This window comes from Carassius auratus, chromosome 37 (genome assembly GCF_003368295.1).
Source record: "Carassius auratus strain Wakin chromosome 37, ASM336829v1, whole genome shotgun sequence".
NCBI lineage: Eukaryota > Metazoa > Chordata > Actinopteri > Cypriniformes > Cyprinidae > Carassius > Carassius auratus.
In genome coordinates, this window is record NC_039279.1 from 1,359,123 (window position 1) to 1,380,735 (window position 21,613).

At 36.6% G+C, this 21,613-nt stretch overlaps 1 protein-coding gene across 1 annotated transcript; it reads left to right on the top strand.

The window, feature by feature from the left end:
* Positions 1-1,965: 1,965 nt before the first annotated feature.
* Positions 1,966-20,731, top strand: c37h10orf90 (chromosome 37 C10orf90 homolog). Its single transcript, XM_026222212.1, has 11 exons — positions 1,966-2,179; positions 3,248-3,803; positions 6,223-6,292; positions 8,968-9,047; positions 11,554-12,424; positions 13,102-13,218; positions 13,442-13,611; positions 14,408-14,510; positions 15,830-15,893; positions 16,433-16,553; positions 20,421-20,731. The coding sequence occupies exons 2-11, from the start codon at positions 3,258-3,260 to the stop codon at positions 20,460-20,462; spliced, it is 2,184 nt and encodes a 727-aa protein (XP_026077997.1). The 5' UTR covers positions 1,966-2,179; positions 3,248-3,257; the 3' UTR covers positions 20,463-20,731.
* The last annotated feature ends 882 nt before the right edge of the window (positions 20,732-21,613 follow it).

The following is a 21,613-nucleotide window of genomic DNA, read 5'->3' on the forward strand; positions in this document are numbered from 1 at the left end:
CATAAAAATAAAGAAAACTCTTTGAATGAGAAGGTGTGTCCAAACTTTTGACCTGTACTGTATATATATTATATTATCATATATCATATTATATCGTATTGATAATTGATAATAGACAAATGTGACCCTGGACCACAAAACCAGTCATAAGGTTACATTTTTCTAAATTAAGATTTATACATCACCTGAAAGCTGAATAAATAAGCTCTCCGTTGATGTATGGTTAGTTAGGATATGACAATATTTGGTCGAGATACAACTATTTGAAAATCTGGAATCTGAGGGTGCAAACAAATCTAAATACTGAGAAAATGACCTTTGAAGTTGTCCAAATGAAGTTCTTAGCAATGCATATTACTAATCCAAAGTTACGTTTTAATATAGTTATGGTATAAAATTTACAAAATATTTTCATGGAACATGATCTTTACTTAATGTCAGAATAATTTTTGGCATAAAAGAAAAATCTATATTTTTGACCCATACAATGTTTTTTGGATATTGCTACAAATACACCCCATAGACTTAAGCCTGGTTTTGTGCTCCAGGGTCACAAATCTGAGAACAGTTGGAGACATTACTGAGACATTAATTTATATGTCTTTTACTTGGGAAGTAAAACATCTGAAGTAAAAAATGTTACTGAACAAAACCTATTAATGTTATTTATTTGTCAGAGAAACAATGGACTCTGCACAGAGTGTTCTGTAGATCTTCCGCATTAAGAAAAGCCAGCTCGTAACCTTCCAGTGAAGCATCACTTGATGTTGTTGTGTATATAGTCAGAGACTCTTGAGACACTCATAGAAACATCTCCTGCCTTGTTATTTTAAGAAACTGAGAAACAAAATGATTGCAACAACATTTCAGTCAAAATACACACAGCAGCACCTTCACAGATTTCTCACTTGCGATTTCTCCTTCCTACAAGTCAAAGGGCTGTTTTGAACTTTGCAGATGACCCTGATGCAGCAGAACTGATGGGTTGTTACAGAAACCACTGAAAATATCTTCAGAACGCTCTGTGCATATAGTCCATCGTTATAATAATATTTCACATGTGTCCTCACACCGTAGATGTGTTTTGTGGACTTGGGAGATCATGTGGGTGTCCCGACAGAAACATGAACAGCCTCATTATCTGATTCAACTCCCTGAAGCGCTAATCGCCTGAAGGCAATCACATGTCCTGCTCCAAACCACGGGACAGCAGCAGCTCCCTGTGTGTTACACGATGCACTTCTAACTAAGATCTCACTTTGATTTTCACAGTTTCTGAAGATTTTCTGTGTGCATGTGAAAAACTCACTGACATAGACATCTGTGCAGTTGCTATGCTGTCCTTTTGGGGTTTTCGTGTGTTGCTATGCACTGGTGTCCTGTTTTTAGTATGTTGCTATGCTAAGTTTGTGCTAAAGACATTAATTGATTGTTTATTTTTGGCAGCTTGTTAAACAAAGTTTTGCTGTTACTTTTCTGGGTGATTTTCAAAGTTTCTTGCCTGGTGGATAATTGGAAACAATCCAATCAATTTTTTTGAAGGAGATAACCGAGCCATATCTAGAGACCAAAATATTACACCACAGAAATGTAAAAGTTGGAGGTTTTGACTTGGCTAAGTGAGCAACAACCCACTCATTAGCTCATTAACACCACCCACAAAATCCATTGCGGCAGTGAGTTTTGCACTATTTATGCATTTTTGAGAAATGTTAGTTAGTTTTTTCAAAAACACTGAAAGAGAAGAAAATGCAAGTGGTACGAAGTGAGGAGTTTATCAAGATAATGCTGTTTCACTTTAGGTTATCTGTGTTAAACTAAACAGTTCTTTGTGACCACAAGATGAATGTGAAAAGCATCTCTGGGAGTAAACAAAATAACTCCAAGCCAACATGTCCAGGTTGAAAAACGGGGTATTTGCTGGCTTCAAGCACACACACACACACACACACACACACACACACATATGTCTCTTTCAGTGAAACAGAAGTTGTTCTGTAAGTCTTTTGTTCGTTCAGACTAACACACATATTTATAGTCATGGCTGAGAGGAGACGGCACCAGTGGCTCTTCTTCGCACCACAAGAGAAAGAGACATGGAAGGAAAGCTGGGATTGTCTCGGTGCTATCGCCTCTTGAAGTCAGGTTGTGTCATCCTCTTCAGAGCCGTGTGACGCAGGTAAAGTATTCTGCTAATCGTGGATGCTATCATGTCAACTTGTTGAGCATTGGAGATTTGAAGTGTGTTTGTGTGGGATTGTATTGACTAAGCAGTCTGAGCTCAATTAGGATGTCCCTTTTAAAAAAATCTGTGAAACTGTTTGGCAAAAGCAATAGAAAGATCTGAACCGCTCAGAGAATTTAGAGGTGTTTTGGTGTCTTCTGAAAAAAAATGATCGGACTGTGCAAGAAACTGAACATTATAATATTATTTCCTATAATCCATAGTTTGGGTAAACAGTCCGAAGAGATGTACGGTTCACAATGAACCATTCTTTTGAACTGGTTCTTTTTAGAGAACCGAATGAACCAGTTCACCAAATTGGACTGAGTCTTTTAAACCAGTTCACGGCTTGAGCAGCACAGATCTACAAGTCACTCAATCATAACTCACTTTCAGACATCTGACTCGAAATGAGACAAAATGTCGGTTTATTTGATGATGAATGATCTCGTTCAACGCTCTACTTCCCTTGAATGAAGGGGTGAAATGAACATTTTTATGGTTTCTCATGGTTTATGCAAAAAGATGAGCTGATAAAGACACTATATGCTTTAGACATTTAGATCATTATTTGATGCTTTCATAATATAATTTTGTATATGTTATTACGTCATTGCATGATTACATAAATAAATGATTGAACTGAACCAGTTCATTGAAATGAAAAGAACCAGTTTGTGGAAAAGAATCAGATTTCCCCATTTGCCTGAAACACTGGAATACAGGTTGTAATGTTGTAAATAATGGTCAGTTTCTTGCACAGACTAATCGTTTCACTACATATATCATTAGAAGCCACAGGTATTAATTTTGAGTTCCTTGATATGCTTTTTTATTCTCAAAAACAGGAGAATATTTTATGAATCACTAAGGATCACAGTTTCAGCTAAAAATTTCTTTACTGTTCTGCTCAAGAAAATAATTCACCAAAATAGTTTTGCCTTGTATGTGAGTAAACGTACAGCACATTTTCGTTTTTGGCTGAACTATACCTTTAAGATCAATTTTCAATGTCTTTCTCAGAGAGTTTGTTATGGAGGATGTGAAGCCTGAGGGCTGGCGGCAGCTACTTCAGTCCCATGGTGCAGCTGGTAAAAACAGCACGAGTCTCCTTCGCAGGTCCTCATCATGGAGGAGACCTGGAGAACAGGGTTATTACGAGGGCCCTGCGGTGCAGGTGAATGAGCCCCTTCGCAGAGCTCGTCCACTGAGCTGCATAGAGGGTGGCAGGACAGACAAATGGCTTCAGACGCTGGAGAGACTCCAATCACGTCGACTTCAGAACCAAATACCTCAGTTTGTGGACGGGACGGTCTCGATGCCGGTTCTCACAAATGAGACGGCGAGAAGTAACCCTCTGTGTCCTGATGATTCCTCTCTCTGCAGGAGGAGTCAGACCTCTAGCGTCTGTCCCAGTGTGTGTGAACGCTCCTCGAGCAGCCTGGAGTCTGTTCACATTAAAGCTGCTCCCGCTGGAGAAAGAGCTCAGTTCTGCACTCTCGCTCCGGTTCGCTTCGGCTGGTTACCCATACAAAGACATGTGATGCTGACAGACATCTCTAACAACAACAGGTGCCAGGTAAGAAAGACTAATAGAGAAGAAAAGTGATGTCACACCAGGAAGTTCAGAGTAGTGTACTATAACTTTTCAGATTTTTCTAATGTATTGGAAGCATTTTAAAATTATGTGGAATTATATTGGTTTTTATTTATGTATTGTACATTAATATATTTTATTTATTTACATATTTAAATTATTATTAATAATGCTGTAAGAGTTCTAATGCATTTGAAGTATTTTAATTATATTTTAATTAGTTATTTGTTGTTTATTTATGTTTTTTATTTTTATTTACTTGTTTTATTTTAATTTAATTTGCCAGATTATTTTATTAGCCTGGTCTAAAGATATATTTGCTCAAAATTTTATAAAAAATTCAAAATAAATTTCCAAGACAGGGGTGCGTTTCCCAAAACCATAGTTGCTAACCTGTAAGCAACTTAGTTGGTTGGCAATGAGAAATTGCATTGCAACCAACAAAGTTGCTAACTTAGTTAGCAACTATGGTTTTGGGAAATGCACCCCTGGATGCTACTTGCAGAATTAGACATGCAACTTAATGAGGTCATGTGAGAACATTATACTACTGTATTAACATATTTAATCATTAATGGTGCTTTCTAAAGCAATCATCACTGACTACTGCTCATATTTACGGATAGAGAGCTGAATGATTCCTCAAATCATATGTCTTTTTGGGAGAGATGTGCTGTTACTTCTCTAACCCAGTGGTTCCCAATCACGTTCTCTGACAGAGAGCTATTAAATACTTTCTGAATCATTTTAAAGTGTCCATGGATAATGGCGTCTCTTCTTTTTGGAGAGGAAAATTGTTCTTGCATAGTAATCCGACTATCAGATATCCACTAAATCATTTAGATTCAGCCTTCATTTTTTTTTTACATTTCAGTTTTTAAATGAAAATAAGATTAAAAATGTAATAAAAAATGATCTGTTAGCGTTTCATAAGACTGCTTCACTGTATCCCACAGAGTGTATAGTATAAAACTTTTTTTTTTTGCCCAGAAGTTCAGATTGATTGAGTCATTCAGACTTGAGAGATAAAAGCCTTCAGAGTCCCAGACTTTCTGCCACCGCTGTACACCACACAACAATCACTCTCACCGGAAATGAACAGCCGAGCTCTCAGACCTGATTTACCTTAGTGCCAGCTGATGCCAGGAAGAGAGAGAGAGCAAGAGAAAACTGAAAGGAGGGAAAGAGAGAAATCTTTGTAAGACTGCCAAGTATGTGAACTTCAGTGGCTGTTTGGATGCTGCACGAAGTCAAAATAAAACCACTCTGTCAGCAGGAGCTTGGATCCACTCGGAACAGATTTAGGAACAAATAGATCCAAGCGTATCTGAGCCAACAACAGGATCACAACAGTGCCGCAGGGCCCTGAGGAGAGAAACAAATCCAGAAGCATTTGTGAATACTCAAATCTCTCTGTCTTTTCACTTCAGTCATTTTATGTTTAAACTTCATTGGCACTGTATTTGGAAACTTAAAGTAATAGTTTAAGTAACTGACTGATCATTTACTCACCTTCAGGCCATCCAAGAGGATTTTGTTTGTTCATCAGATTTGGAGAAATGTAGCATTCCATCACTTGCTCAACAGTGGATCCTCTGCAGTGAATGGGTGCCGTCAGAATGAGAGTCCAAACAGCTGATTAAAACATCACAATAATCCACAGCACTCCAGTCCATCAGTTAATGTTTTGTGAAGAGAAGAAACAAATCCATTACTAAAATGTTTCTTTAAACCATTGCTTCTGACTAAAACATCACTTCCTCCAGTGAAAAAGTCCATCTCCTGTTGCCGTCTCACATCAAAATCCACCGCATATTCGTTAAGACCTGTCTTAGACTGTTTTTGCTTTTAAATGGTGCTTGATCTCTGCATATTTCTCTCCTGATTCAGACTAAATGACTTTTTAACTGGAGAAAGCAATATTATGGCTAGAGGACTCATATTTTACCCGAAAAAAAACAGTTTGCTATATTAAAAATTATGGATTTGTCTTTTACAAACACGCAGCTTTTGGTATCGCAAAATGTTAACTTGTGTGCATTATTTGTAGATTATTGTCATGTTTTTAACAGCTGTTTGTACTCTGTTTCTGACGGCACCCATTCACTGCGTGAAGAGGAGCAAGTGATGAGCAAGTGATGGAATGCTATATTTCTCCAAATCTGTTGTGATCAAGAAAAAACTCACCTACTTCTTAGATGACTGGACAGCGAATACCTTTTCAGCAAATGTTCTTTTATTTTTGGGTGAATTATTCCTTTAAGCCAAACTTGAAATGTCTGAATGGCGTTGATGAGATCAGAAGATATCAAACAGAGTGGCACGTGCTTGGAAAGACTTCAGGACATTGATGTTATCAGTCTTTAACTACATCTAATGTCTGTGTGTGTTGTTTTAGCAGAAACTGAAGTCTCCCATCACTCCAGTGTTGCTCCGCACTTCTGCCAAACTTATAGGACCAAGACCAAATGGTGCGTACTGAGACAGCATATTCAATTTCTGAACAAGTGAATTATGTTTGGAGGTTTGAGCTTTACTCAGTGGTGTTATAAAATACAGTTTTCAGTAAATTCAGTGAATTGCTTCATGCAGAAATCCAAGTTGTGTATATAATTAATGTTTCTAAAGTTGCACTATGAAAGATTTTTGGGGTAATATATTTTTACAAATGGCATTATTGAATGAGTACATGAAACAATCAGTGTTCTGTGATACTCTGTGATACTCGGATTTGGGTCGAATAGGGATACCCTATTCATTATGTATAATTGCCTCATGTCCATTGGTGTAGAAAAGAGGGTTATGCAATTTTGAGAGGCCTTTGATTTTTACAAAAGTGTTCCTAACAAGAATAAAAATGTAATTCCTAAGGAAACTTCTTAATTATTTACTTAATTATTTTTTATTTTATATATATATATATATATATATATATATATATATATATATATATATATATATATATATATATATATATATATATATATATATATATATAAATTCAAATATATATGTTCGAATGTGTGTCTATTTGAAAGCTGAAAAAAAAACTTGTAAGTTCTTGAAAGTTTTTTGCAACTTCAAGATTTTAGGTTTTGTCTTAAGAACAGACTTAAGACATTTATTAAGAAGTTTTTTGGGTGATATACAAAATCTTCTTAGTTAGAAAATAAAAGAAAAATGCCAGTTAAGAAGATTTTTGTCCGGCTCTTGTATGGGCCAAGTAACTCTTAAAGTATAAAGAAAGACAGAAAAAGTTAGATAATATTTATTATTTATATATTCTATCTCTTAGTTAGTTCTTTTTTATTATTGTGCTTCAGTATAAATCAATTAACACAAAAAACATACATCAAATTCTGATCTCTTTATAGTTTATAAAGAGTTTACAGTAGTCTATAGAGTTTCTATAGTCAAATATGAGTTTTTAGTCGTGCATATTGTTTAGAGCCACTGGGCCAGATTGTTTGGAGTCAAGGGAAGACTGTCTTGACTCAGAAACGGATGGTTTAGTTCAGAAGCAGACTGTTTGGAGTCAGGAACAGAGCAGGATCAGGTTTTCAGTCTCATGCGGTGGTTCCCTCAGTGCTGTCATCCTCTCAGTGCTCCTGCTGCTGCAGGGATCTCTTCTCTGGGGTCTGTCAGCAGGTGACGAGCGTATAATGATGCTGCGCAGCGTCACTGTGATTACAGCCGTGAGAGCAGGACCGAGTCGAGGGGAAGGAGGAGGAGGCAGCGGTGCAGGAACACGGAGCACTTACTCGTCCAGAAGTCTTTACAACACAATTCTTTGGGAATTCATTTCTTTTTTCTGACCAGCTCCAGATAGTGTGAGACTCTGACAAAACATGAGTGCCATGCTGATCAGTGTGTGTGTGTGTGTGTGTGTGTGTGTGTGTGTGTGTGTGTGTGTGTGTGTGTGTGTGTGTGTGTGTGTGTGTGTGTGTGAAGGCCGTTATTTGGTTGTAAACACAGAATGAGTGACTGGTTCTCATTCAAAGGGTCAATGACAGACACTTGCTGCCTGTCAATCTGGATCACACTGTGTTGCCAGAATCCCAAAATAAGTGATGGAAAAAGAGATGAATTCTGCTTTGATTCTGGAGACAATTGCATGATTTTGAAGGGAATTAAAGAAAAGCGTTGGGAAAATAAATCTTCCAGCCTCTCTTTTTCATTTTTTTAAATTTTTAAGATGAGAATTGTGATTGTGATTTAAAATTATGTTTATTATTATTATTATTATTATAAGTAGTAGTAGTATTAGTATTGTAAAATCATTCAGTTATTATTATTACTAAAATATAAAAAAATGAGAAAATTTAAATAGTGATATTTTACAGTACATTTTTTAATCAGTGTGGTTATAAACTAATAATTACATTAACAATGGTTATAAAATACAATTATAACTACAGCTATTATTATATTTTAATGTATTATTATTATTATTGCTAAATTAAATTATGATGAATGAGTAATATTACTATTGCAATATTTCACTGTAAAATAAATTGAGTATTTACTACAGTCTTAATTTCTTTTTGTTCTTAATTTTTTTTTTTTTTTTTTTTTTGTGGAAAACTGAAGGGTGCACATTGTGTTTCCAAATAATATTAGTATATTAATAATAATTTATTTTATCAGTCATCTGCTGTTCTAAGATATTCAGAACCTGGCTGACACACAACACCTGAGCGGTTGACAAGAGTGCGTGCCGCAATGTCCCGTGAACCAGGAGCATGCTGGGAAAATAGCTGCCTGTCAGGTTTAAGCTGCCAGTGTGAAGTGCTAAAAAAACGACTGCAAGAAATAGTTAGCTTGCACCTTAGCTGTCAGACGATGCCATGACCGTGTCTCCATGACAACGCTGACAGAGAATGGTCCATCAGAGCCGGGTGGCGCACGACTGTCAGATTAAAATCTCTGTCTTCCTGACACCTGTAAGGGATTCAGGTCTAAGCAGACCTCTGTTGACAGTGTAAACACACACACCAGGAAGATCGGCCTTACACAGGAGTGGCAGGAAACACCACTGGATTCATATTACACGCACAAATACACTCTTTAATTGGCTTTAAGTTCCATTTCTCGATGAAAAACATGGAAAATGCTACTCAACGTGGACTTTTCTTGTTTTATTCAGACAGGGAAGCTGCGAGGCCTGAACCTGTTGGCTTCAGATACTGGAGGACACCTGAAAACACACCCTCCGTCCTCCGTCAGGTGAGACTAGTTTGCTTTATGTTTTGTTCTCAGTGTCTTAATTATTAATCATTCAAATACTGTATGTTTGTCTGAAATACTCAAGGTGTTCTTGAAGTTTCAACAAGCTCATGTATCATAAACTATGCATGATGCACCTTTCAGAAAAATGATTATTATACAATACACTTTCTGTTTTTGGTCAATTTGACACCAGCCCAAACTACTGCAGAACAATAAATAAATCAAACTAAAAAGCTTGCAGAACTGTGTTTCTGAAGTGTGCACCTCACCAGGAAATCCATTGCATTTATTCATGTTTTATATCTCGGGTCTCTGACAGCCAAAACAGAAATAATGAAATATGTTTGGTCACAAAAAATGAGTTATGTTGTAATTTTGCTTCAAATCAGAAAATGTCACCAAGTATGAGCCTGATGCTTTGAAATGAAATATTCTCCACGCTGTTGAGAGAGATGCCTGTTTGTTGCCCTACATATTATAAATACAAAATTGACCCAAAAGACACTGCTAATATAGATTTGTATGATTATATGGTTCATAAAGCCTTGCTGTTCTTAATAGAAACTTTTTGAATAATGCCAATAGAGTGCAAATAGCCAACCTTGTTGGCAAAGGATATTTTCACTAACTCTCATTTTGTACAAATGCACTTTTGTATTATCATTATTCTTTTAAAATGTTTAAATCATTTTAAAACATTCAGGTTCAAACTGTTTTACGGAGGTCTCTTCTGCTCACCAAGGATCCAATTATTTGTTCAAAAGTACAGTCAATATAGTAAAATATTTAATTATTATTGCCATTCGAAATAACTGCTTTTTTGTAATATATTTTAAAATGTAATTTATTGCTGTGATCAAAGCTGATTTTTCAGCATCATTTCAGTTCATCGTCTTCAGTGTCACATGATCTTGATGCTGATTTGAACTCAAGAAACATTTCTGATTATTATCTATATTATTCTTTTTCTGTTCTATCTGTTTTCTTTTTATTTATTATATTTAAAAAAAAAAAACCTTGCTATGTGTACTGTGTTAAGCTAACTGAGACTTGTTATAGACTTATATTTCATTGCTCTTTTGTTGATTTTGATTGGTTTCATTGTCCTCATTTGTAAGACACTGGATAAAAGCATCTGCTAAATGAATAAATGTAAATGTAAGTATAGTGTAAGTTGTGCAGATCTGAAGTGGTAATGTTCATGAAGAACTAAACAAATCGTTTTTCTGCGCTGTGCTTCTGTTCCTCAGCAGTCTTTCATTTAGAAAAACTGTAAACGCTCTTTAAAAGCATCTCGTAATCAGTTACATGCAGAATTCCAGATGACCTACACACAAGTGAACACTGTATGTATCGTTTCTATCAGATAAACGTGTTCTCTAAATACTAAATCTCTTTCTGTGTCTGTTGATGTGCTGCTTGATATTTGCTGCAGGCAGCTTTTCTGCATCTCTCTTATTTTATTCTGTCCTTCTGTTTAACTTTTTACCATTTTATGCCCCCCGATGGGAAACTGTGGGGCTGAAGAAAGAATAAACTGTTCTATCTACAGAAATGCTCCCTTTTTTCTAAGACAAAATAAAACCACAACTGACTCTGTTCTTTCTTAATGCATGTTCCTGGTCGTATATCAATTGGATTTATACAGACGTATAAAATCAAGCTCTCTCCTATGCTTTTTCTATTTAAAAATACAGCTTTACACTCAAATATTAAATATTGCAGAAGTAATATTGGTTATGAATGCTAGTTGGAGGTACAACAGCAAAGTGAAGGTACTTTGATATATATACATCAGATAAGAAGAAAAAGATAAGAAAAAATAATATTTTGTATTCCTAAAATAATTCTTAAGAAAGTTAAGTAAAAAATAATACAGATCATACATCAGATACTGACCTCTTTATAGTCAGGAAAGACCTTTGATATCAAAGTTTTTTAAAACAGTTTTATTCTGTCTTTTTGCTGTAGTTTTTACTGTTTTTCTCTCTAAAGACAACATGAAATTCAAAATTATTACATTTCTTAATGCATGTTTCTGGTCTTATATCTATTAGATTTGTACCGATATATCGAATCATATACATTTACATTTTTTTTATAGTTTAAACATCCAATTTTACGCTCAGACATTGAAATGAAATATTTAAAGTTATAGTTAAATTGGCTATGAGTGTCATTCCATGGGGCCATGTTCATATGCACAAATCTCTATTTTATCCATTCAGGCTCTTTGAAAGTAAGGCATTTCTTTTTAAAAGATTAAAAAACTTCTGTGATTCTCCTAATATAATAAAGAAGTGCCTCGAATCCCGACTTAACCGAATTGCCCCCAAAACTGATATGGTTGCTATGGAAACGGTGGAATGCACCAGTTCCGAATGATGCGAGCTGTTACAACGTGGATTCCGAAAGAATCGCTGTGCGTGCAGAAAAAAGGCAGAAAAGACCTCTTTCATCCACACAGAGCACAATTCAAGAGATTTCATTTGTTTGCTTCCAGGCTCCAGGATCTGTGAGCTCCGAGGGAGGACAAAATGGACCACAAGCCAGGGATCCGAAAGCCGAGATGGACACTGGCCATGCTGGACCTCATCCCGTGTTGAGAGATCCCACACGCAGGCGTGGAAGTGCACCGGACTCCTCCAGCTCCTCAATATCATCCATCACTATCACTTCCAGGAAGGTCACACAGATTTCCAAGCCTTTGTGTCCGACGATGAATGACCTCGCCGGTGGACGAAGAAAAGCCTTAGTGGTCAAAGTCATCGAACAGAGGACGAAAAGCACCTCCAGCCGGCCCATCGTCTCGACCTCTGGCTCTGATCATGAAGAGATCGACCACGGCGTGGTACTGAGGAGAAAGGCAACCATTGTGAAAATGACCGAACAGAGAGAGCGTTTCAGTCCAGCACAATACAGACACAGCTACACTGAAGGAATCAACCAAGCCCAGTTAACCGATGAGTCTAAAGTCAATCCCTCACCATTAAACCAAACCCTCACTATATCTTTAAAGCCAGGAGCCAGGTCCCAGCACAGATCTAGCCTGTCTCTATGCCTTAACAACCTAAATACTAGCAGCACAGCAGGGGAGAAAAACACCCCAAAATACAAGCCACCTCGAAGGCCTCTCAGCTGCGACGCAAGCTTGTTTAACAGCACTGAAGCAGTTACACATCCAGCGTTTCACAACAAGATCTCTCCTGCTTCCCAGAAGACAAATATTGACCTTGTTAGTTCCAGCAGCAGCGAAGCAAGAAGATGCTCAGCCTCCAGTGGAGAGGACGGGAGAGCAAGGAAAGAGGGATTGGAGCGGGATCGAAAGGAACCGATTGCAGCAATCAAACCTCTCACGCTACTAAAAGCAGCAGGTAATAGCAGAACCTCTGGATATCCGGCGGTAGATGTACAAGAACATACTGCAGGCCGAGGCCGCGCTGTGCTGCTTTGATGTATAATGGATGAGTATGATCGTGTGAGAGACCGGAGGTTTTTAATTGAAGCTTTTCACGGCAGATACACACGGTAGCGGTGGACGGCCCTGAAATGAGAGATTTCTCTGCTGTCTCTCTCTTTCGGTCTTGCGTGTTCTCATCTTTTCATTTTCCCACACATCCCTTTGCATGCATAATCTATTTCTACCCTGCTTTCAATAGCGGTTTTTGAGCTTCCGTGGGAATTTAGAGCTGCTACACACAGAAAGAAATCTGACAGCGACCGAAATACATGCATACACACAGGTTTATTTATCTGAGGACATTCAGATCAGAGATGAATATTGTTTCAGATAAAGTCATTTATAGTTTGTTCTAATTCACACCTCTGAAAGTAAACACATAGAATTTTTACATGAAAAAAAAAAAAGCTATTTACTTGATATGCTTATGCTTTGTTCATTTTAATTTTTTAGGACATTTATAGGGTTTTTCCCTAGAATGAAAAAATCTAGCTTGCATAGCCAGAAGCGTTTGCGTTCTGACACTTGTTTGTGCAGTGTGTTTCAGGCCTAGTAGAGACTCTGGATGATGCACAGTCTCTTTGTTCTCAGATAACTCGGCTGATCTGAGCGCAGACGCCGTCCTGGCCCTGAACGCCGCTGCGGTTATCGCCAACATAAAGCTACGGGCCCAGCAGAAACCAACTACATCCCACACAGCAACAGCAGGTGCACCTGATCTCTCCTGACCTTTGGCATCCTCAAACACAAACTTCACTTGAAACACATTGACTTTTAGCATTTTATATAGACGACAGACAGAGATTGATGTCTTTACACTCTGGACATGCTGGCATTAGTGCACAGTTGGAGTTTTTCTTCCATTCGTGAGCTGCAGAATATCTGCCTATACCCTTGAGGTGTCATGACCGAATATTGTTCTCTTTATCAGTGAGTTTAACAGAGGTTAGAGGGCAAAGTGAACACAGAGAGCTCAAAGAAGAGGCTGCTGGTGCTAATGGAAAGGACAAAACATGTCCAGAAGAACAATGTGTGGATTTTGTCCCATTTGAGTCCGAGAATGACCTCAGTGAAACTGCTTTGGCTCCACTGTCTCTTAGCGTGAGTTACTCTTCTCTCTTCTGTTGTTTGCAGGTACTTCTGCACCAAAATAATATTAGTTGTGATGTAAACCAGGACATAAAATAGATGTCTACAAATGAAGCCATTTATAATTACTGTGAACCAACTCAAGCTTAACCCTACCTCTAAAAGAAAATGTTTTTCGAATGTAAAACGGCAATTATTTACTTAAATGGATTTTGATCTTGATTTTGTACATTTCAGGGTAGTTAAGGATTTTAGGATTTTTAAAATCATTTATTTATTTAATTTATTTTTTATAATTTGCAGAATATATATATATATATATATATATAAATATTTTCAAGTGTTAATCTCACCTTACTTTCCATTTATAATTTGTATGTTAAAAATTAATTCATCAATAAATGTATGCTTAATAATCCACAATCCATATAATATTTTAATAATATACTTTTTACTTCAGTAAAAATTTGAATGTTTTTTTTTTTTTTTTTACCCAGGAGAAAGTTTTTGCTTGTCCATTTGTGTGTGTGTGTGTGTGTGTGTGTGTTCTAGGCATTAATCTCTTTCCTTGCTAAATACATTTGTATTTTAAAAACCATGTTCCAAACACAGCTGCTATCTTAAAGACTCCATTATATTTCCATTTAACTTGTTACTGTCTAAGTGAAATAATTCAATGTCAAAGAAATCTAATTTGTGATTTTACTGACACAGCTTTGAACATCTTGATTTCTGAGTCAGATTTTAAATCTCAACTTTGAGTCGAACAGCTCTTCTGGTTCTTTATTGAAAGCTGCTGTGTGTGCAGGAGGCTTTAGCGATCAGACGGCCTGGTTTCATCCAGCGCTCGCAGGCCAGAGTTCGAGCCCTGGAGAGGAGGCCACAGGAGAGGCAGACACCTGAGAGCGGAGGTGCGGCTGGAAAACTATCATGACATTCACACACGTTCAGATGCAGTCGAAATAAACAACACTTTCAGGTCCCTAATATTCAGACAGACTCTGTTTATCAAATCAGCATCTGAAATGAGAGCAGGGATTGTTCAGAACACTGGAGAGAAGAGCAGTGGCTGTTTAAAGACAGGAAATATCGCCCCCATCTGAACACTGCTAAAACTTCATCACTAACATCAGACTTGCTTTAGGTGTTTTAGCAACATTATAAAAATCATTACTGACTCTGAATTTATTTGGTGAGTAATGTTTAAAGATGTTGTAAAATTACTATTTTTTTATTATTATTGCAATTATATATATATATATATATATATATATTAGCAATTATTATTACTGTTATTATTTAAAAAATAAAATATATAGTAAAATATATTATATACCAAATGTATACAAATTAAAAAGACACTTATCAAAAAGGATATTATTATTATTATTAAAAATATAAAACATATTGATATATACCAAATGATTACATATATATATATATATATATATATATATATATATATATATATATATATTACATTATAAAAAAAATTGCATCGTCACAATATTATTATTATTATTATTATTATTATTATTGTTATTATTATTATTATTTCATATATATAATTTCCATATTTTTTAAGCTGCTTTCTTAGAGAACTATTCACTCGAGGTGATAACATACACTGATATTATCAAAGTGAAAAAACAAAACAAGTAGTTTAACTGTATGTCTAGCTGCTGTTTCTCTGCTTGTGGTCCAAACATCTAAAACCCTCAAACCTGACCAGTAGAAACCAGTTTGACGGCCAGCTGAGAACAGCAAACCACATTAGGCAGGTTTAAGGGTTTTTAATAGCGATAAAATCACTTTAACACATGGCCTCTCATTAGTAAATGCACCACACAGACAGAATCTGAATAACTGTAAACATGGACATGCATAATCAGATTAGACAAAATATTACATAAACATGCAAAGGTATGTCTGTATCTTAAATAACAGATGTTGAAAATCTGTGGCACTTTTTGCATGCATCAATTCAGCGTGTGCATGATTATTCCTGTATTTCACTGCAGAGGACATACTGTAAACAGAAAGCTTGCTTCTTGTCATTTTTCATAGACTGGTGCACCAATTTATTTTCAGATTTTTGGGGATCCATAGCAAGCTGATGTTCTATGATAGTTAATCATAGATTCTGCTGTTCCTTTAATATGATTTTGGCATCAAATTAGAGTTTACCTTTGCAGGAACCCCATTTATTGTGTGTATGTTTGTTCTGTAGAATGCCTTGTGAAATCCAAGGACAGGAGCATCATGGGAAAGAGTCTACAGCTGTGGTCCAGGAGGTAAAGAACATGCCAGTTCCTGTTTTGAGATACACCTTTCCTGCTTTATTTGTCTTTCGGACACACACACAGATGGATGTATCAGCTCTGTCTGTATTGAAGGTGTTGTGTGTGTGTCTGTGCTTTTCACTGCTTGTTTGTTTTGCTGCCTCTGAAAGAAACCTATTCCGATTAGATCTGCTCTCACTGTGCTTGTGAATTAAAGCTCCCTGATGCACGACTGGATGGATTCTGTGAGAGCCTGTGTTCAGAAGTTTGATTTAAGCCTCTGATGTGTTGTGTGACTGAAAAACACGGGCGGTTATGTCAGATAACGGCGTAAAAAATTAAATTCTGACTCTGAATATATTCTGATCTCAGAAGATGTATCAACACAAATATGATATATTCTTTCATTGCAGTGATTTTGCATGTGCAGGCAGCACTTTCTTCTGTATCACTGTCTTTTATATTCCAGCTGCTCTGTGCATCAATGCTCTTTTATAAACTGCAGCTAGTACAGTATGTCACGCATGCTGACCGTGAGCTTTGATTGACAGGAGTTATAACCAGCTCCCCGAAGTGAAGAAGAGGAGAGAGGAAGAAAAGAGGAGAAAAGAAGAAGAGAAAAGAAAACTGGCCTCTCGGACCAACAGGCTTCGGGCAGAGCTCTTTAAAAAGGTAGATGTGTAAGACTGATCTGAGAGCAGTTTAGAGGAGTTCAGATCAGCTCTGAGATGCATCGGTAATCATTACAGCAGAGGCTCTCTCTCGCGCTGTGGGATTGGATTTTTGAGTCGTCGTTAACTGGTTCAACAAATTAGATTCATTCTCAGCATTAATCCTGAAAGTGAAGCTTTTCCGATACGCCTTTTGCAAGGTGTTCTGTTATCTTATCAAAATTCCCCTAATTCAATGGGACCGGAGAAGGACGCCTTCTCTCAACCCGTTCCGCTCCTTTTGCAGAAGAAATTGATTTTGGCCGATGTATTTTGTTTCTAAACACATCTTACTCACTCTAAATATAGACTAGTATCTGACACAGAGCGCGGAGAGTGATATTCGACACATTTCAAGGCCTGTCTTCACATCACACACATCACAGCGACTGGTAACAATCATCTCTGCTCAGAATGTTGCTTTCAAATAGCAGCTTGTTTAAGGAGGTTTATGATATTATTTGTGGTGTCAAGCATCACTATTAATGCTGTTCATACTGTTAGTGAGTTGAATAAATCCTGACCATGTCCAAACCAGGCTCACACAGTTAATCACAGTATATTTACTGTTTAATATATTCATGAGAGATAAGATTATAACCTAATGAGATTTAACAATGGGCGGGGCTACCCAGTGTGATGTCACAGCAGTGTTATTTTACTTGTATACTATAATAGCTTTTAAGATTTTGAATGAGCCTTTTTTACATTTTCAGTTGTCATTTTTAGCAATTATGTGCTTTTGTAATTTTTTTTAATCATATTTTTTATATATATTTTTGAATGTAACTTTAGTTGTATTAATTTTTTTTCTAATAAAAAGTTGGTCCTTTTAGTGCTATTTAGAAAAAAATTTACAGTTATGTCTATATATATTTCAGCTTTATTTCAATTAATAAAAATGTTTTTGTTCATGATAATAATAGTAACCAATCAACAAAATGTCATGCTGTTTGTCAGTTTATGGTTGAGATAACAGCTTTGACTGTACTTGAATAGATGAATAGATCCTAAACTTTTGTCAGCCAAACCACTTTGACCTAAAATATTTCCCTGAGGTACCTCTTGACATTTTACATTACTGTTTTAATATTATAACAACATTTCTATATATTCAAAGTTATCTGATGATCACATGGCATGCAGGAAAACAAATAAAATATTATTAATCCAATTTTATATATAAATTCATGTAATATTTTTATTTATTTATATTTTTAATTAATTATTTGCATTTTATTATTCTTTAAATTATTTCTATTTTTGTGATTTAATTAATAGTTTTTTTTTTTTATCAACTCTTGCACTCCAGTTATGGAAACGCCGGTTCATGTTGTTTGGTCATAAACCCTGTTCTCCACACAATGGCATGACATTTGTGTGAATCTGTGACACTCTTTTGAAAGTCTCTCGGTTGTGAAGACTGAAGGCCTGAGAGCAGACCTGAAACAGGGTCAGAGTCCAGTGCTGTGAGCATTAATGGGAGACACACGGGTGTCTGTCGTGAGTCATTATTCTGAGAGAGGTGAGCCCTGTCAGACTCCTGCTGACACCGCATTATAGTGTGAGATTTCTGATGAGATCCTGGGGTTAATTAAAACCTCTGGGCTTTTGATTAAAGTTGTGTGTGTGTGTGTGTGTGTGTGTGTTATCAGGAATACTTTATTCTGAATTCTGAAAGTATCATGGTTTTGGACATAGTACTATAATACCATGATATATAATGGCAAGAAAATAGTGATGGTCATTCAGTACCATAAAAAAGTAAGTGCAAAAAAAAAAAAACAGAGCAACAATTTTTTTAATCTGATAAATATCGATTGACCACATTGTTAAAAATCTCGATATTAAGATTTCATTTTAAATTTAAATTATTGCATGTATAAAATATTATATATTTAGATTTTTATAATTCTACAATCAGGGTACATGTCATACTTTCTGGCCACCAGATGTCGCTATAGGCCAGAATATCAGTGTAGGTTCGTCAAGAAATCATCACTGAAACCTACTCCAGCATATTCACATATACACAGAAATGTGCATGTATTCTGCTCATGCATTCTTGTCATATGGCAACTCTTTCAACAGTTTCATCATAAACTCTTTCATCAGTTTCATCATGAGGTTAGTTATGATAGTATGCTGTTCTGAACATGGCAAAATATTTAGATATTTCTTGTTTTAACATCATGTATTGATCACATTCAGTTATTGATGATGGTGTGTGTGTATGTGGGTATGCATGTGAGAAACGAATAATAGGAAAATATTCTGTGTGCAAATGTGTGTGTGTGTGTGTGTGTTTGTGTGTTTTGAATGCTGTCTGGTTGGCAGTGCTGTAAAGAGCTTCATTGTGCTGTGTGTGTATAGAGCCACTGTTCACAGGGACCAACACCCATCCATTGCCAATCAAACCACTGCACATTCACACACACACACACACACACACGCACGCACACACACACACACACACACACACACACACACACACACACACACACACACACACACACACACACACACACACACACACACACACAAACATAGACCATTAAATCATTGCCAGCCAGTATGTGTGTGTCTGTCATGAGGCTGGACATTTTTCCAATATTTCCTCTCTGTTTCCGCCTCTCTTTATAGCGATTCTTCAGCATACATCTGTTGAGATGAACATTTATCTCACATCCTGGAAAATCTGAGCCTGTCCTTGATCAAGTACATTTGGAAAACTGACTTACCCTCGGGATAGGTTAAATCTAGATGAGTTTGTTTCTTCATCAGATTTGGAGAAATGTAGCTTGCATCACTTGCTCACCAATGGCTCTTCTGTAGTGAATGGGTGCCGTCAGAATTAGAATACAAACAGCTGATAAAAACATCACAATAATCCACAGCACTCCAGTCCATCAGTTAATGTCTTGAGAAGCAAAGAGGTGCGTATTTGTAAAAAAACAAAACCATCATTAAGAAGCTTTTAAATTCAAAGCAACATACAAGTCCTCTATCCATAATAACGCTTCCTCCAGTGAGAAAGTCCATCTTCTTTCACATCAAAATCAACTGAAATATTTGTTTAGAGCTGTTTTGGCTTGTAAAAGGTGCTTGATCTGTGCAGATTTCTTTCCTGATTCAAACAAGATGACTTTTACAATGGAGAAAGCGTTATGATGGGCTCATTTCAGCTGAAAGTGATGGTTTGAAGTTAAAATTGTTTTGATGGATTTGTTTCTTAGAAACATGCATCTCTTCACTTCACAGGAAATTAGTTAACTATGGACTGGAGTGGTCTGGATCACTTGTGGATTATTGTTTTTAGCAGCTGTTTGGACTCTCATTCTGACGGCACCCATTCACTGCAGAGCATCCGTTTATGAGCAAGTGATGCAATGCTACATTTCTCCAAATCTGATGAAGAAACACCTCTTCATCTAGGATGGCCTGTTTCAGAGGATTCTCTTTTTTGGGTAAACTATTCCTTTAACACATTTTGTCAATGTTACAGAAAAGGAAATCCTGGTGGGGAACGAGCCATAGAGAAAATTCTGAAAGAAAAAAAAACTGAACCTTTCAACACTCATGAGAAACAATAAATATTTAAAGCTACTTTCAATCTCTTTCTTAAAATTAGTGATTGTTTTTTATGCAGCATTTTTTTCTTTAAAACACTGTATGGGATTAAAGAATCACCCAGACATCTAGTATTAATTATGATGGGTTTCAACAATAACATTCAGTGAATCCAACTTTTGCTGACCACAAATGATGGACAATAGGAATAAAACTGACCAAAGGATTTTACAATTTATTTTTTTTTTTTTTTTTGCAGAAACTTCTGGAGCAGATTTTGCAGAGAGGAGGGAATCACTGATACAGCCTTGGACCCGTGTTTCTTCTCACTCCACAGTTCTCATGCCGTCCCTTGAAAAACATGATTCAACATTAGTTAGAAATGATATAAAATAGTTCCTTTCAGATTGAATGTGCCTTAAACATGGACTGCAGCCTTATTTCTGTGGCTCTGGATTACATCTTCTCTCTCTATACATACAAGACTGGTCAAAAGTTTGGAATTAAAGTTTTTTAATGTTAAACTATTTGCTCAAAATTACAGAAAAACAGTGAAACATTACCTGGTCTGGTCCCACTCTCATGCAGTCGTTATGACATCAGTCGCCTTCCTCTGTCCGAGTCTCTCCGAGCCATTAGCCGGGAGCAAAAGGAATTTGACCTCATCTGAATGGGAATGCATCACTAATGGAGCTGAGTGTTTGCGCGGGGTGAAAGAGGCTTTTGTCCTCTCTCTCCGACCAAGCCAAGGCTGTCCCACATGTGCCTGCTTAGACAGGACATGATGAGTTATAAACCCAAGTCTTGCAGTAAAACTTGATTCAAATGATGTCCTTTTATTGTGTTTGGTATATAAACAACTTTACATTTAAAAATCAAAACAATGGGCCAGAAGATGTACTGTAGAGTGGAGTCTCATAACGTAGCTTTGTGAGTATTATAAAATTATGCATTTTAGGCCAGACTTTTAACACTGAACCCAGAATAGAAATGTAGGCACAAAATTGCTCAACCAACTACGAATGATCAAAATCCCTGTAAGACGTCATTTCACGCCAGTAATGCATGTGAAACGGTGCAGCATACTTCATATTAAATTTCATATTTGACATCAGCAATGAAGTCTGACAACTGTCTCATAAATTTTGATTCTTTGTGTATCTAAAACAGGGGTGTCAGACTCAATTCCTGGAGCGCTGGAGCCCCGCAGAGTTTTGTTCCAGCACACATGTAGTTTTCAAATAAGCCTGAAGGGCTTGATTAGTTGGATCAGGTGCGTTTAATTAGGATTGAATCTAAACTCTACAGGTCTCCGGCCCTCCAGGAATTGACTTTGACACCTCTGATCTAAAGCATTTGCTAAGGTCTTTGGTTCAGTACAAATGTCTGCTCTTATACGTGCATTTACAGGTTACTCAGGGTGCATTCAGATTTCCTTCTGGATATGTTATT

Excerpts from the sequence above, each read along its gene's own strand:
- c37h10orf90 (XM_026222212.1), top strand. The coding sequence starts at position 3,258 with ATGGAGGATGTGAAGCCTGAGGGCTGGCGGCAGCTACTTCAGTCCCAT. Across the intron at positions 6,293-8,967 it reads TATAGGACCAAGACCAAATG|ACAGGGAAGCTGCGAGGCCT; the intron begins GTGCGTACTGAG and ends TGTTTTATTCAG. Across the intron at positions 13,612-14,407 it reads TGGCTCCACTGTCTCTTAGC|GAGGCTTTAGCGATCAGACG; the intron begins GTGAGTTACTCT and ends CTGTGTGTGCAG.